A 14,479-nucleotide genomic window follows, 5' to 3' on the forward strand; every position below is an offset into this window, starting at 1 on the left:
ATGTGCTTCTGATATGGAGAGTGGTGACTCCCTCTGCCACAGGGGATGGGGCTGCCGAATCTCAGGGGCTGCCTTAAACAAGAATCAGCGTCTTCCCATCTTCAGGGCTCATGCTACCAACAATCATGCCCTTCACTTTTTGCTCCATCTGTCCTAATCTCTTCTCTCCATCTCATGCTTTCTACTCACTCACAGTGACACGTACTCCTGACTTCCTCCTTCTTTCTCTATGGCTCTTAGTTTTCAGTAATCACACCAGTTAACCAACCAGCTCTATACTGTGAACTCAGACTCCCCAGGGAGATGTGGACAGGTTCAGTGACCATCCTCCATGTTGGGTAAAGTTCTTCTGCAGCTCCTGTCAAGGGCTCCTGGGCAGCCTATAGATTGGTCAGGTCACAGCCATCTATTTGTCACCAGAGTGACAAGATAATGAAAGTTAATTAGGGCCACGTGGCCTTGGATAGCAACCCTTTGGAAAAAGTGGGCTATCTTGACTCAAGAACCAGAAACTAGTTCATTTTAAGAGCAATCTAATCACTAAATTTGGGATGCATAAAAGTTCCTTATTTTCTCAAATGGAATAACAGGTGTTCAGATTTTGCTCATTTCTCTGTTTTAGTCTACTAGTCTCTTTTATGTTTGCAACTTTAAAAAAAAATAGTGAAAGCAAAGATCAAAATGTCATGGTATAAATACAAAATCAGTAACTGGGTCCTTTGTTCTAATATTGACTTTTCACCCTTTAAACCCATTTTCTCATTCTATTTTTCATCAGAACTCTGCTGCTCCCAAGTACAAATATAAATGGACAAAGGCCTGAGAACTGTGCTGAGAACTGCAGAAAGTAGTTGAAGTTCACATTTGGACCATATCCAGTTTTCTGCCATCACAAAACTCTATTCAATCTCTCTGCATAGAAGAAGCAGATTACGTAAAGAAAAGAACAAAACTTTCCTTTTATCTACTTTTCAATTTACTATGTATGAGTATTTTTGTAAAAAGTTACTTTGCTAGATTTCTAGTGGTCATGTATGTCTCAATTATTTGTAAAACTGGCTTCACAAGGTTTTAAGTTAATAAAAATATAAGATTACCTTATTCTAAATCTAAATCATTTTAGTTCAGAAAAAAAATCTTGCTAAGTTGGTCATTTCTCTGTGGCTTGAGTTCCCAAGAGTAAAATTTATGAGCACAGTGGGGGAAATAAAACTTTGAGAGAAAAAAAAGTATATTCTTCAAATAAATAAATAAGCTGATTTACCATTTGAAATATTATAAGTATGTTTAATGATTAATAGCATACAAATATTTCATACTTTTGGAATATGAAAAACAGAAAATTCAAGATTAGGAAGAGTATTCTTTGCGCAAAAGCACTAAATATGTCATCAGCAGAGTTTATCGGTTTATAATTAGGAGAATTTAGGCACCATCAAAGAACTGTTACAAAATAACACAATAAAGCTAAGACCCTAGTCTCAGTAGTTTTACATGAGGGCAAAAAAAGGAACAAACTCACTTTTTCCAACTATGGGAAAATTAGGGGGAAAAGCAATTATCCTCTATGATAAATGAGCCATTCTGAGTTGGGAAATCAGAGCATCTCCCTGTTTCATGTACCCAGTTTGAGCATTTTCTACTCTTTGCTGCAAGCTGTTTCTTTCATCTTTCAAACACAAGAAAATTAAAGTCGTACTATTGAGGACATATGAGGAAGTCAGCCTTGGAAGCAGTGAACTACAATGATGAATTACTGCAGCACTTTGATATAAAATCAGAAAGAGACTCAGCTTGAAAAAGCATACTATTGTTTTCATTTAAAGCTAAGTTTATGTGTAGGAGGAAGACACATTCTAAACAGCTCACCAAGGTAAGTGGTCTGAGGCCAGCACAGACCTTTGAGGCGATTTGACGTGAGTTGTCACGATAAACCCACACCCAGGGAATTATCAATGAGCACTGCTCTAAGAAACCAAGGTGAGAACTGACAAGTGGAACCATTTTGTTACATCCTGCATTTATTTAAGCCAACCGAATGTGTAGAGATAGGAAATTAAAGCGTTATAATGTTTTACAAATACAGAAAGAAGACACAGAATAATAATACCCTGGAGAGAGTGCATCTGAGAACGAGGCTTCATCACAGGAGAACACTTGCAGGGACCACTTGGGAGCCATGGCCGATGCATCCATCTGTCATTCTTGTTCTGACATCGTTCAAATGGTTTCAGTAGATAAGTCAGCAATCTGCTCTTACACGAATAATACTAATGATCATGGTAGCCTTGAAGGGTTTGTGAGTAACTGTCTGTACATACACGATGCTCGGCTGAACATGTTATTTCAGTGCTGCTGTACATTATGCGGGGGAAATAACAGCATATTACACAATTACTGTGACATCCACTGAAATGTGAACTGGTTTGCATAGGTTAGTCCTTTGGGCAGCACGATGTTGCTCTAGTCCACCAAGGCTTAAAGATTCACAGTGTAGAGGAAAAAATATGAATTAAAGCATTTCTACTAAAATATATTTTAATAGCTGGTGTTAACAATTTGCATAACAAAAGCCAAATTATATTAATAACGTATCATTCTGTAAGCTCCTTCATTTTAAAACATGAAGTGTTTTCTATAAAACTGTAGGCTCTCAAAGTTAGTACAATCTTGCAAATTAATCATCAACCACAATTCTACATATTTTGAAGCAAACAGAAACCAATCTGCACAAGGATTCAAGTTCATGTTTTAATCACAGGTCAAAGAGCGAAGATTCCACACCCTGCCTGTAATACACTTGGTGCTGCTTATAAATGCTCAGCCGTTCATTGCATGAACACTAAAGAAGGGAACTATGATGTAGTTTTCTCTTTTCCTTTAAAGTAAATCGTTCTTAACAGCAACTGGATTACAAAGAAGTGTATACTATGCAAATTGAATACCATATATCAAACACAAAAAGCATATGAAATTCCCATGAAGATATTGAAGTAACAAGGACCACGAGGGCGTAGATTTGCCCCAGGGGTCCTTCCAGGCTTGCGGATCCAGTAGTCTATGCCTCAGGGAATGATGGCCACAGAAGCAGCATACAATGTCTTGATTTTCTTGAATCAGTGATAGTGGACAATTGTCTGGAAAGAACCTTTAATGGGCGTGGAATACTTCAACAAGAGACTTCATATTGGCATTGCACACTTGGTTTACAGAGCTTCTTATTAACGAAAGCTTTCTCACCTCCATGTCAAGTTACCCCAAACAACCATGCTCTAGCCACTTTCAGATTATCAGAAGCAAATAGCTAAGGTATAATGGATTTATGAAGTGAACTTCATCTGGTGTAATGAATTCAGCCTCATAACATAATTCTTCTAACTTACAACAGGTATTTTAAATCTCAAACCTAAAGTTTACATTTATGCATCTCAACTATATATAAATCCACAAAGAAACTTTCAGAAACAAGACAAAAGAAGTCGGTATTTTCTAAAGTTCTAAACCTCTAGAGGTAAAATACAATCAGTTATCACCTTTCCTAACCGTCAGGAGCATCTCACTTCTCCACCATAAAAATACCAATGATCATATAATAAAATATTACTATAGAATAGGCAGAAGCTTGCTTGCTTGCTTGGTTTTCTTTCCAAGACCATAATGAATAAACAAGGGTAATCAAAAAGGCACCGATATTTTTTATTTCTATATAATTATAATTTTGGTATAAACTATATTCACTTTATATAGAGGGTGTTATTAAAGGATCACACACAATTTCTTTAATCTTTTCATTAAAAAACACTCCACTGGAGATGGGCAAACCTGAAGAAAAGATGCGCCTCTTAAGCTTCCACTGTGTGTTTAGGGAAATCTTCCTCCCAAATCCCAGACTGTTGTCGAGCTCAACACAGACAAGATAAGGAAAGAAAGACTGCAGCGAGACTGGCAAAAGCGTGTGTTCGCCATCCTCAAGTAATGAACCTGGCGGCAAGAGGGGGGCCGGTCTAATCGCATCCACATTCATAAAAGGTGCTCCTGGGCACTGTGCTTGCAAATTCCTGTGTGGTCTCTGAGGTGGGGGAAGCCTGAGAAGATGCAGGGACAGTGTGGAGATCTGACAACCGGATAATTATTTCCAAGTGGGCTACACTGTGGCTGTGTAAACAGTAAGAAGGAGACGTGGAGACGTGCCTTGTCACAGGGTAGACATAGAAAGCTTTCCCAGAGAACAAGAATTAGTAAAACGCTCACTACAAAAGCTTACACCACAAGCGATATATTCGGTTGCTATGCTCTGCTCAAGAGAGAGATGATCCATGTAAGTTCTGTTTTCGGAACCTTTTAAAAGCGTATCAAACTGCCCTTGTGCTTTTATCAGGTTTGAGAACACATCACAATTAGAAATTTAGGTGCATGCTCTCTGTGCTTGGGCATTTACAGCCCTCTTTTAAAAGACTTGTTTTTTTAAAACCCTTCTTGAGCTGTCACATTATGCAGAATATAACTGTTGCCAAATTGAAAACAAGAGGGGTGGCATGTGGAAAGGGGAAAAGGTGTTCGAGAATGCAGTCTTGAAAATGATGCTGTAAAAATAGCACTTTGGTTTTATACATATATTGTTTTCTGTATTTCTGCTGAGATGCTTAATATCCTGACAGGCTTTAATAACAGTGACAACACCATCAAATTATAGCATTAGCAACGTGTGCAACTTGTCCCTCGGTCTTTATTATAAAATAACTGCCCTCTAGTTAAATTCTGATCAGTTCTTAATTCCTAAAGGCTGGAAGCAGAAGTATCTTGCTATGCAAACATTATGTGAAGCTTAAAATTTGGGGAAAATTACTCCCCAAATAAGTATTGACTTTTACATTCAGTGAATCTGATTTTAAAATAAGTGGAAGAGAAAAACAATGAAACATCAAGCTGTTACTTTATGACTACTTCCCCATTATAATCATCATTTGAAATTGGTTTCCTCTGAGCTTCCTATAAATGTGCTTATCAAAAAGTGTACCCCACATTTAGTCTGCAGATTTAATCAACAACTACTCTCTTATAATCACAAAAAGTAGTCTGTCTGGGTGAATAATAAATATTTATTTAATGGTATAATAAAACTAAGCAAGCTTGTTGCCCTCGGTTTTAATGCAAAGGAATTTTTGCAAGAATATTCCAAGTTCTGCTTGTTTTAGTAGGTTTGTGTATAAGACACCAAAACCAGTATGGGGTTTAATCAATTGAATTGCAACTGATCATTTCAATAACAGAAAATTAGGCAAGCTGATTATGTGGTGATCTGTAAAACCTCCTCAAATAACCTCTAGTTATTTGCCTGAATTTTTCTCTTCTCAGTTTTACATCAGTGTCATAGAGTATGTTGCTTGAGTGTAATAAAGCTTATCTAATTACTCTTTTAGCCTGATAAAAATGAGACTACAGATTTCAAAACTATGTGCTTACTTTTCAAAGGTGTAAATGAATTAATATTTGCCTTTGGACTAATAAACATTTCAAGAAAAGATGTTTTACAGCTTATTTTGTTAATTTCTTTGAATATATCATTAAAGCAGATATCCCCAAGGCCCATATATTTGATACATGTTTATAATTACATTTTGCTTTTTCAGTTTCATCACAGCTGTAGAGTCAGACCCTACATGACTGCTACCCTGTTGCAAGTCTCTCTAATGGCACAATCAGAAAAACCCAGAGTTGCTGATGGGCATGAATCTCTCCAGTGATCTTGATTGTGGACTCCAGGTAAAAACTTCGTGATGTGATGGTCATGCCTGTGAATCCAGCAAGAGCCTGCAAAGTCACTCAGTTGAAAATTAAAATGTGACAACAATTTCTTTTTTAGTGAACAACTTGTCAAATCTCTGGTGACATCCCCCTCTCACTTCCAAATGTGATTTAGAAAATAAAATCCAGAAAGTGGGAAGGAAGTCTTTTCATTAAGCAATTTCAGTAGCTAGATTTCCATCCCAGAATCTGAATAGTGTTTTCCCAAATAAGAAACCAGATCACCTGTCTCTCTGTGTGTGCAGCTGGCAATCTTTTGTTGATTGGTTTCTCCCAGCACACTTCATATTCCAGCTTTGTCACTGGCTTCTAGGAAGTTTTCTTAACTTTTAAGTCAACAGTGGCATTAAGTTAATGGAAGCTGTTCAATAAATGCCTAAATCACTTATTTGCTAGCGTATACATCTATGTTCTAAGGTGTAAATCCTTCAAAACTAGAGTGCAATGCGGCAGGAGAATCTCAAGCAACTTCTCAAGTTATGCTTGTCTGCTGAGCTGGCATCTAGAGGGTAGGGCTTTTAGGTATCGGCCACACTTTTTGTTTGAATAACAGGAACAGGGCAGTGCAGCTGCCTATGTTACAGAAGCTTGAACCTACATGACATGCAACAGGGTAAAGGCTATTAGTATTAGGGAAATAACATAGATGACCTTAAATTTTGCCCTTTGCAGAGCAGCTGTGAAGTTATTTGGTCCTGACATTCTATGGAGCCAAGCGTGTCCTTAGGTTCATAGAATGTAAATGGAGAATAGCATATGCTTCAGTACAAATGAGAAATAAACAGACCCAAGTCGGCCCAAGGAACAAGGAAATTTCTTTGTTCATTGAAAGTTTCTAGATCCCTAAGGCCACCAGTCAATATAATTTTAACAGAACTGTCATTCTTCCACTGCTTACATTTATTATATTTAGGCAATTTTCACTTGAATTGGAAATTGCCTTGTGACTCGAAAGCTAAAATGGTTTTTAAATTATCAGCTGTGTTATTGAATTAAGAGGACTGGCTTCTGGTGATTCCAAAGTGACAGCTAAGAAGTTTCATATATTTGTGACATTTAAGGGACAATCAACATCTCTATTAAAGTTTACAAAAATATGTTTTCCCAGAAGGGTTCAATAGCCAATCAAAGGAAACCATTACCACAACGAGCAGCACCAGGTCTCCAGACCTAATTATTTGTTTATACCAATTACCAAATATGCTGCTGTTTTTCAGCCCAGAAGTCATTCCTTCTTCCTGCATGTCTAATTGTCAAAGGAAGGATAGATTATTGTAAAATAACTGCCAAGTTGTCTTAAAAGTATCTTCTATCTTTTAAAAAGATTGGGTTTAGTATACATTAGAACAAAGCTCAAAGGGCAGGGAGAAATGATTAATTAACAAACTCAATGTAATTCGCTGGAAGCATTCCGGTTTTTCCAGTTCTCTGCACCGTGCCGTACATCCAGCCGTCGTCAATGGGCTGCACATTGACGATGTAGTCCCCATCTCTGAAGGAGACTTCATCTTCATCCTGGGCACTGTAATCGTACATGGCTCGGTAGGTCCTCTGAGAAAGGAAAGATGGGGTCACACAATGGACACCAAGACAGTCAAGGCTACAAATGCCAACCACGACAAACCAGCCCACGCATAAAGGAACTACCAAGAACCTTTCCAAGCACATCTATTTCTGGAGCCTACTGTCTGTCCTGATTGTGTTCATTTCAAGCTTACTAGTCTGGCAAAAGGGGTAATATTGTGGACCAGAGCAAGCCACTAAATACAACAGCTAGCTGTCAAAAAGTAAGCGTTGAGCACTTGGAACCCCGCTCCGTGTTATGTGACAGCCTGGATGGAGGGCGGACAGTTTGGGGGGTATGTATGGCTGAATCCTTCCGCTGTTCACTGGAAACTATCACAACATTGTTTGTTAATTGGCTATACCCCAATACAAAATAAAAATCTTTTTTTAAAAAGTAAGCTTTGAAGCAGTAAAGCCACTCCCCCAGCTTCAGATAAGCCCAGAGTCCTTAGATTATGTAGATTCTCCCCTAGTCCACATTCTTCAGAGAACAAAGCCCACCATAGTGGCAGACAGGCCCAAGTCACTGCCAAGTCATTACAACCATTGGTCCCCTGGCAGAGGTGATGAACTTTACTCAAAAATTTTGTTTCTATTTTAAAATACTTAAAAAAAAAAAAAAAAGAAAAAAAATCCATAATATACTCAATAGGATTTTGTATCACATAATAGGAGACATTTAGCATATAAATGTCATGAATATTGAGGTACATATAATTAAATCCTTGTTATAATTAGTTGAGTTTTACTATATTTCTTTTCTTTTGAGGCCAAGGATTTAGCTAATAATATCAGACAACCTCAAAATCAAGTGCATTAGTAGACTGAGGAAATTGGCTGAGATGCAAGAATTTTAGAGTGATTAAAGATTCCTTGCTGCTGCTGCTGCTGCTGCTAAGTCACTTCAGTCGTGTCCGACTCTGTGCGACCCCATAAACGGCAGCCCACCAGGCTCCACCGTCCCTGGGATTCTCCAGGCAAGAACACTGGAGTGGGTTGCCATTTCCTTCTCCAATGCATGAAAGTGAAAAGTGAAAGGGAATTCGCTCAGTCGTGTCCGACTCTTAGCGACCCCATGGACTGCAGCCCACCAGGCTTCTCCGTCCATGGGACTTTCCAGGCAAGAGTACTGGAGTGGGGTGCCACTGCCTTCTCCGAAAGATTCCTTACCACTCGTTAAAGGAAATAAGTCATAGACATGTGATGTATAGCACAGGGAAGTAGTTCAATAATATTATAATAATTCTGTATGGTACACAATCTATAAGAATACCAAATCACTATGTTGTATACCTGAAACTAATATAATATTAAAGTCAACTATACTTTTACAAATATATTTTAAAAAGGTATCTTACAAGCTGTTTAGAAGGGCCACCTATTTCTAAGGGCACAGACAAAGGCCAAGAGACTGTGTCAGAAGCTTGAGAAGCCATCTCATCAGAAGATACCAAACTGGACTGACTGGTCTGGAAGTCTGCTTCCAAGTCTTCCATTCAATGAATGAGTTAGCACTCCAGGATTTCCAAGAGGAGAACTCAAAGACATATGTTGACCGTGTCGTTTAGGTCTCCATGGCCATTTTGATTAACTCTTTAACATGACCAAATATTTGTGCTTTTTTATTGAATGAAGACCATGGTTGACTATTTCCAATCATGAGGTAACAATGAGGACAGAATACCGGTAGAGTCTTACTATGTTTCATTATTTACATGTTTTCACATCATGCTTTCCCTTCTCAATGGTTTACCTCTATCCTCTACTTCCTTAGAAGAAGCTATACAAATGGCAACACATCATCATTTACATTTTATGTAAAAAATGAACCCTATTCAATCCAACTGTACTCCACGTGCTTTTATATTCTGGAGATAAACTATGAAGACCAGGGAAGGAGGAGCACTTCAAACGGGCACTTACTAGATTTGGTGAATGCTGCATTGACCTCACAGATGACAGGCTGGTCTGGTGCATGTACCCATAGCCTTGAGAATGGCTTTGCTGGTAGGCTCCAGGAAGAACAGGCGCTGGACATTAAAGAGACACACACACACACACACACACACACACAGATTCCTTAAAATGAGCCTCAGAGTACCCATCCCAAGCCCTCAAGTAACCCCATGCTCAGCTAGACAATTCTGGAACAAAACGCCATTTTCAGTGTCATGTGAAATTTGAGCAGTGATGTTATAAGTGATCTCTACCATACTATAAATTTCAGTCATTAAGGGCATATATAGGTAATCAGTGTAACATGCAATCAAATATATGTTAGAAATGTTTGTAATGCTCTATTGCAGATGCTATATATTAAAACAACACAAATAACAAAAATTCCCATAATCTCTTAAAAAAATCATGTTTTCACTTGGCTATATGATCCCTGTAGGCATTTTCCAAAATAAAAATAAATTTAAAAAAATAAGAAATTTAAAGGAATTTATAGCAAAGACTTACTGTATAGCATAGGGAACTATACTCAATATTTTATAATAACCTAGAAAGGAAAAGAAATCTGAAAAAGAATAGATTTACACGTATATGTATAACTGAATCACTGTGATGTAAATCTGAAACTAACACAACATTGTAAACCAGCTATATGTCAACTAAAAAAAAAGAAGAAATTTAAATGAATTTAATTGGATTTTCAAACCAGTGACAGGATATACGTGTTTTCACAAAATATTGAATACTTAACAATAGATGCTTTCAGTATTTTGAAACACACTGCTGAATGTTACCTTTACAAAGACGGTAAACATGACATATGTTCAGAAACAAATGTTTGTTAAGCAGCTAATAATAAGTCTGTACACTTTAAAGAAAATTTTATTTAGAATATATGGATCATATATACGAATCATGTAAGAATCATTTTATTTTGGCTATAAGTCAGTTGAATAATGTTACAAAACCTTAGAACCAAACCAGTTAAAGAATTTCATAAACATTAAACTTCTACATTAAAAAAGAGTATTCACTTAGTCTGTGCTAGTCTCACACTAATTAATGACATTCAAAAGACATAGTTTCTGTTTTGAAGAAATCAGAATTCTAGAGAAACTAATACAGAAGCTAGATAAAACCCCACAAAAATCAGTAGTGTGTATCTGTAACCAGAATCAGGGGCTATACATGAAGGTATTTTAGTAGGCATTCCCTTCATCATAGTAAAACTTGTATGATACAAGTCCTATAAAAACCCACAATAGATTGTCCTGTTTGTTCAATCGGGTTGAGTATATAAACTAATTATAATGGTTGATTTACTCAGGACATTATAATAAAAGAATAAAGCAGACGTAATTCTTGGGTATTATGAATAATTACTATTTTATAAGTGGCACACTCATTCTAATGATATATGAGAACATAAAACTTTAAAGAAGTTTAATCATCAGAAAGTTACAAATCATTAATGTATTCTCCATATCATAGTGATATTAGGTTAAATGGAGATTTTTAAAGTAGTTCTTGAACTAATGAATATTATAATGTAATTGTGTTTATTCAATGTCTTTCTAGAGAAAGCACTTAACTTGGATTGCAGTATATTTTAAAGTTATCAAACATCAAATACTTCAGAAAACAGTACTTTTTAATATTATCAACTCAATTTAAATGTTTAATGTTAATAGATGTCAAGGATGTTGTCAAAATTCACTCATGAAGAAAAAATAATTTCCATAAATGTCTAGACCTAATTAATTAGCTGAGTAAAAAAGCTTTTCCTTGTGTTGGAAGCAGAAAGCACTGACCACTCATTTATTTTCTCCCTTGACTATCAGCAAATATTTAAAAGACTCCATGTGTGCAAAGAGCTTACTACCCTTCTGTCACTTGGTAAGCCTGCATGGATGTGAACAATTTTCACTGTCCACTACATTCAAAGCATGCAGGCATTAGAGAAGTGACAAAACCAGTTGTCTTCCTATAGCTGTGATGGTCTTGGACACTTATCCTTTGCCCAATTAAAGAAATGGCTCAGGATACTTAACGCATTTCCTTAAATACATATTAATCAGTGACTCCAACTGCATCTGAAGGCTAGCACTTCTGGACTGGGTTTTTATCCATTTAAACAAGTCATTTCTTCATTATTATCTTGATCTATATGTGAATCAGATCAGATCAGATCAGTTGCTCAGTCGTGTCTGACTCTTTGCGACCCCATGAATTGCAGCACGCCAGGCCTCCCTGTCCATCACCAACTCCCAGAGTTCACTGAGACTCACACCCATCGAGTCAGTGATGCCATCCAGCCATCTCATCCTCTGTCATCCCCTCCTCCTCTTGCCCCCAATCCCTCCCAGCAGATTAAATAAGTAACCCTTTAAAATTAATTAAAATAAAAAATTAAACTCTCAATCCTTTATCACACTATTTAACTATGATCTTTAAATTTTGATGTACAGAGTCAAGCACAATCATCTTAAAATATTTGGGGAAAAAAAATCAAGAAAGGACAATGACGAAAAAATTCTTAAATATGCTATCTCATAGGCTGTAACATATTTAAATTTGCACAGGTTTAGCACCCATCAGTAATGACAACTCAAGAAATATTGTTTAAAAATATTCTCTAGATTCAGAACCATAATTTGAAAAGATACATGTATTCCAATGTTCACTGCAGCACTATTTACAACAGCCAAGATATGGGAGCCACCTAAATGCCGATCAACAGAGGAATGGACAAAGAAGATGTGGCACATATATACAATGGAATATTACTCAGCCATAAAAATGGAACTGTGCCATTTTCAGAGGTGTAGACGGATTTAGAGACTGTCATAAAGAGTGAGGTTAAGTCATAAAGAGAAAAACAAATATCATATATTAACACACATATGAGGAATTTAGAAAGGTGGTACAGATGGATTTATTTACAAAACAGAAATAGAGTCACAGATGTAGAAAACAAGCTTATGGTTACCAAAGGCAAAAGGAGAGAAGACTAAATTAGGCGATTGGGATTAACATATACACACTATCATATATAAAATTGATAATAAAGACCTACTGTGTAGATCAGGGAACTCTGCTCAATATTCTTTAATAACCTATATGAGAAAAGGTCTAAAATCTAAAAAATAATGAATATATGTATAACTGATTTACTTTGTTGTACACCTAAAACTAACACAACATTGTAAATCAACTATACTCCAATAATAATTGTTTTAAAAGTGTTCTCTAATTTTGGCATTTAAAAATGAAGTAAATTTGCTGCTGCTGCTGCTAAGTCGCTTCAGTCGTGTCCGACTCTGTGCGACCCCATAGACGGCAGCCCACCAGGCTCCCCCATCCCTGGGATTCTCCAGGCAAGAATGGAGTGGGTTGCCATTTCCTTCTCCAGTGCATGAAAGTGAAACGTGAAAGTGAAGTAGCTCAGTCGTATCCCACTCTTAGAGACCCCATGGACTACAGCCTAGCAGGCTCCTCCATCCATGGGATTTTCCAGGCAAGAGTACTGGAGTGGAGTGACATTGCCTTCTCTGGATGTAAATTTATGCCTACTCAATTGTTCAAATCTTACCTCCTAAAGGAATCTGTAGCTACTGTGAAATACAGAGGGAGAAGAAAGTATTTATCCTAAACATGCATGGGTTGGAAAGAACAGAAGACTTTAGAATGAGAAATTTCAGAGTAAATACAAGCTATCTTGTCCTTATGGTCTCTCCTCACACCTTTATTGATTATTTTCATCTCCCTCTCTGGCTATATTATTTAACACAAGTCCTTTTGGGGTTATCAAACTTGTTATCCACCTTATACTTGGTACAATAAAAGATTTTTTTTTTGGCCTTGGAGTACAGAATGAAGCAGGGCAAAGACTAATAGAGTTTTGCCAAGAAAATGCACTGGTCATAGCAAACACCCTCTTCCAACAACACAAGAGAAGACTCTACACATGGACATCACCAGATGGTCAATACCGAAATCAGATTGATTATATTCTTTGCAGCCAAAGATGGAGAAGCTCTATACAGTCAGCAAAAACAAGACCAGGAGCTGACTGTGGCTCAGATCATGAACTCCTTATTGCCAAATTCAGACTTAAATTGAAGAAAGTAGGGAAAACTACTAGACCATTCAGGTATGACCTAAATCAAATCTCTTATGATTATACAGTGGAAGTGAGAAATAGATTTAAGGGCCTAGATCTGATAGATAGAGTGCCTGATGAACTATGGAATGAGGTTTGTGACATTGTACAGGAGACAGGGATCAAGACCATCCCCATGGAAAAGAAATCCAAAAACAAAATGGCTGTCTGGGGAGGCCTTACAAATAGCTGTGGAAAGAAGAGAAGCAAAAAGCAAAGGAGAAAAGGAAAGATATAAGCAGCTGAATGCAGAGTTCCAAAGAATAGCAAGAAGAGATAAAAAAGCCTTCCTCAGCGATCAATGCAAAGAAATAGAGGAAAACAACAGAATGGGAGAGACTAGAGATCTCTTCAAGAAAATTAGAGATACCAAGGGAACATTTCATGCAAAGATGGGCTCGATAAAGGACAGAAATGGTATGGACCTAACAGAAGCAGAAGATATTAAGAAGAGGCGGCATGAATACACAGAAGAACTGTACAAAAAAGATTTTCACAACCCAGATAATCACGATGGTGTGATCACTGACCTAGAGCCAGACATTCTGGAATGTGAAATCAAGTAGGCCTTAGAAAGTATCACCATGAACAAAGCTAGTGGAGGTGATGGAATTCCAGTTGAGCTATTTCAAATCCTGGAAGATGATGCTGTGAAAGTGCTGCATTCAATATGCCAGCAAATTTGGAAAACTCAGCAGTGGCCACAGAACTGGAAAAGGTCAGTTTTCATTCTAATCCCAAAGAAAGGCAATGCCAAAGAATGCTCAAACTACCACACAATTGCACTCATCTCACACGCTAGTAAAGTAATGCTCAAAATTCTCCAAGCCAGGCTTCAGCAATACGTGAACCGTGAACTTGCAGATGTTCAAGCTGGTTTTAGAAAAGGCAGAGGAACCAGAGATCAAATTGCCAACATCCGCTGGATCATGGAAAAAGCAAGAGAGTTCCAGAAAAACATCTATTTCTGCTTTATTGACTATGCCAAAG

The 14,479-nt window shown here is 37.3% G+C and overlaps 1 protein-coding gene across 8 annotated transcripts in view; it reads right to left on the reverse strand.

Moving 5' to 3' along the window:
- Nucleotides 1-1,267: 1,267 nt before the first annotated feature.
- Nucleotides 1,268-14,479, reverse strand: part of NEBL (nebulette) — a 380,402-nt gene continuing 367,190 nt past the window's right edge. For 7 of the 8 annotated variants that reach the window (XM_025000590.2, XM_059892605.1, XM_059892603.1 and 4 more), the window contains 2 exons: nucleotides 9,295-9,401; nucleotides 2,004-7,356 (listed from right to left, as the gene is read on the reverse strand). In XM_025000590.2, coding sequence (XP_024856358.1) covers nucleotides 7,180-7,356; nucleotides 9,295-9,401 — 284 coding nt within the window. In that variant the 3' untranslated portion in view covers nucleotides 2,004-7,179. Of the gene's footprint in view, nucleotides 7,357-9,294; nucleotides 9,402-14,479 lie in introns of all 8 variants that reach the window. The other variant, NM_001191413.2, reaches the window with a different exon arrangement.

Source organism: Bos taurus, chromosome 13, assembly GCF_002263795.3.
Source record: "Bos taurus isolate L1 Dominette 01449 registration number 42190680 breed Hereford chromosome 13, ARS-UCD2.0, whole genome shotgun sequence".
NCBI lineage: Eukaryota > Metazoa > Chordata > Mammalia > Artiodactyla > Bovidae > Bos > Bos taurus.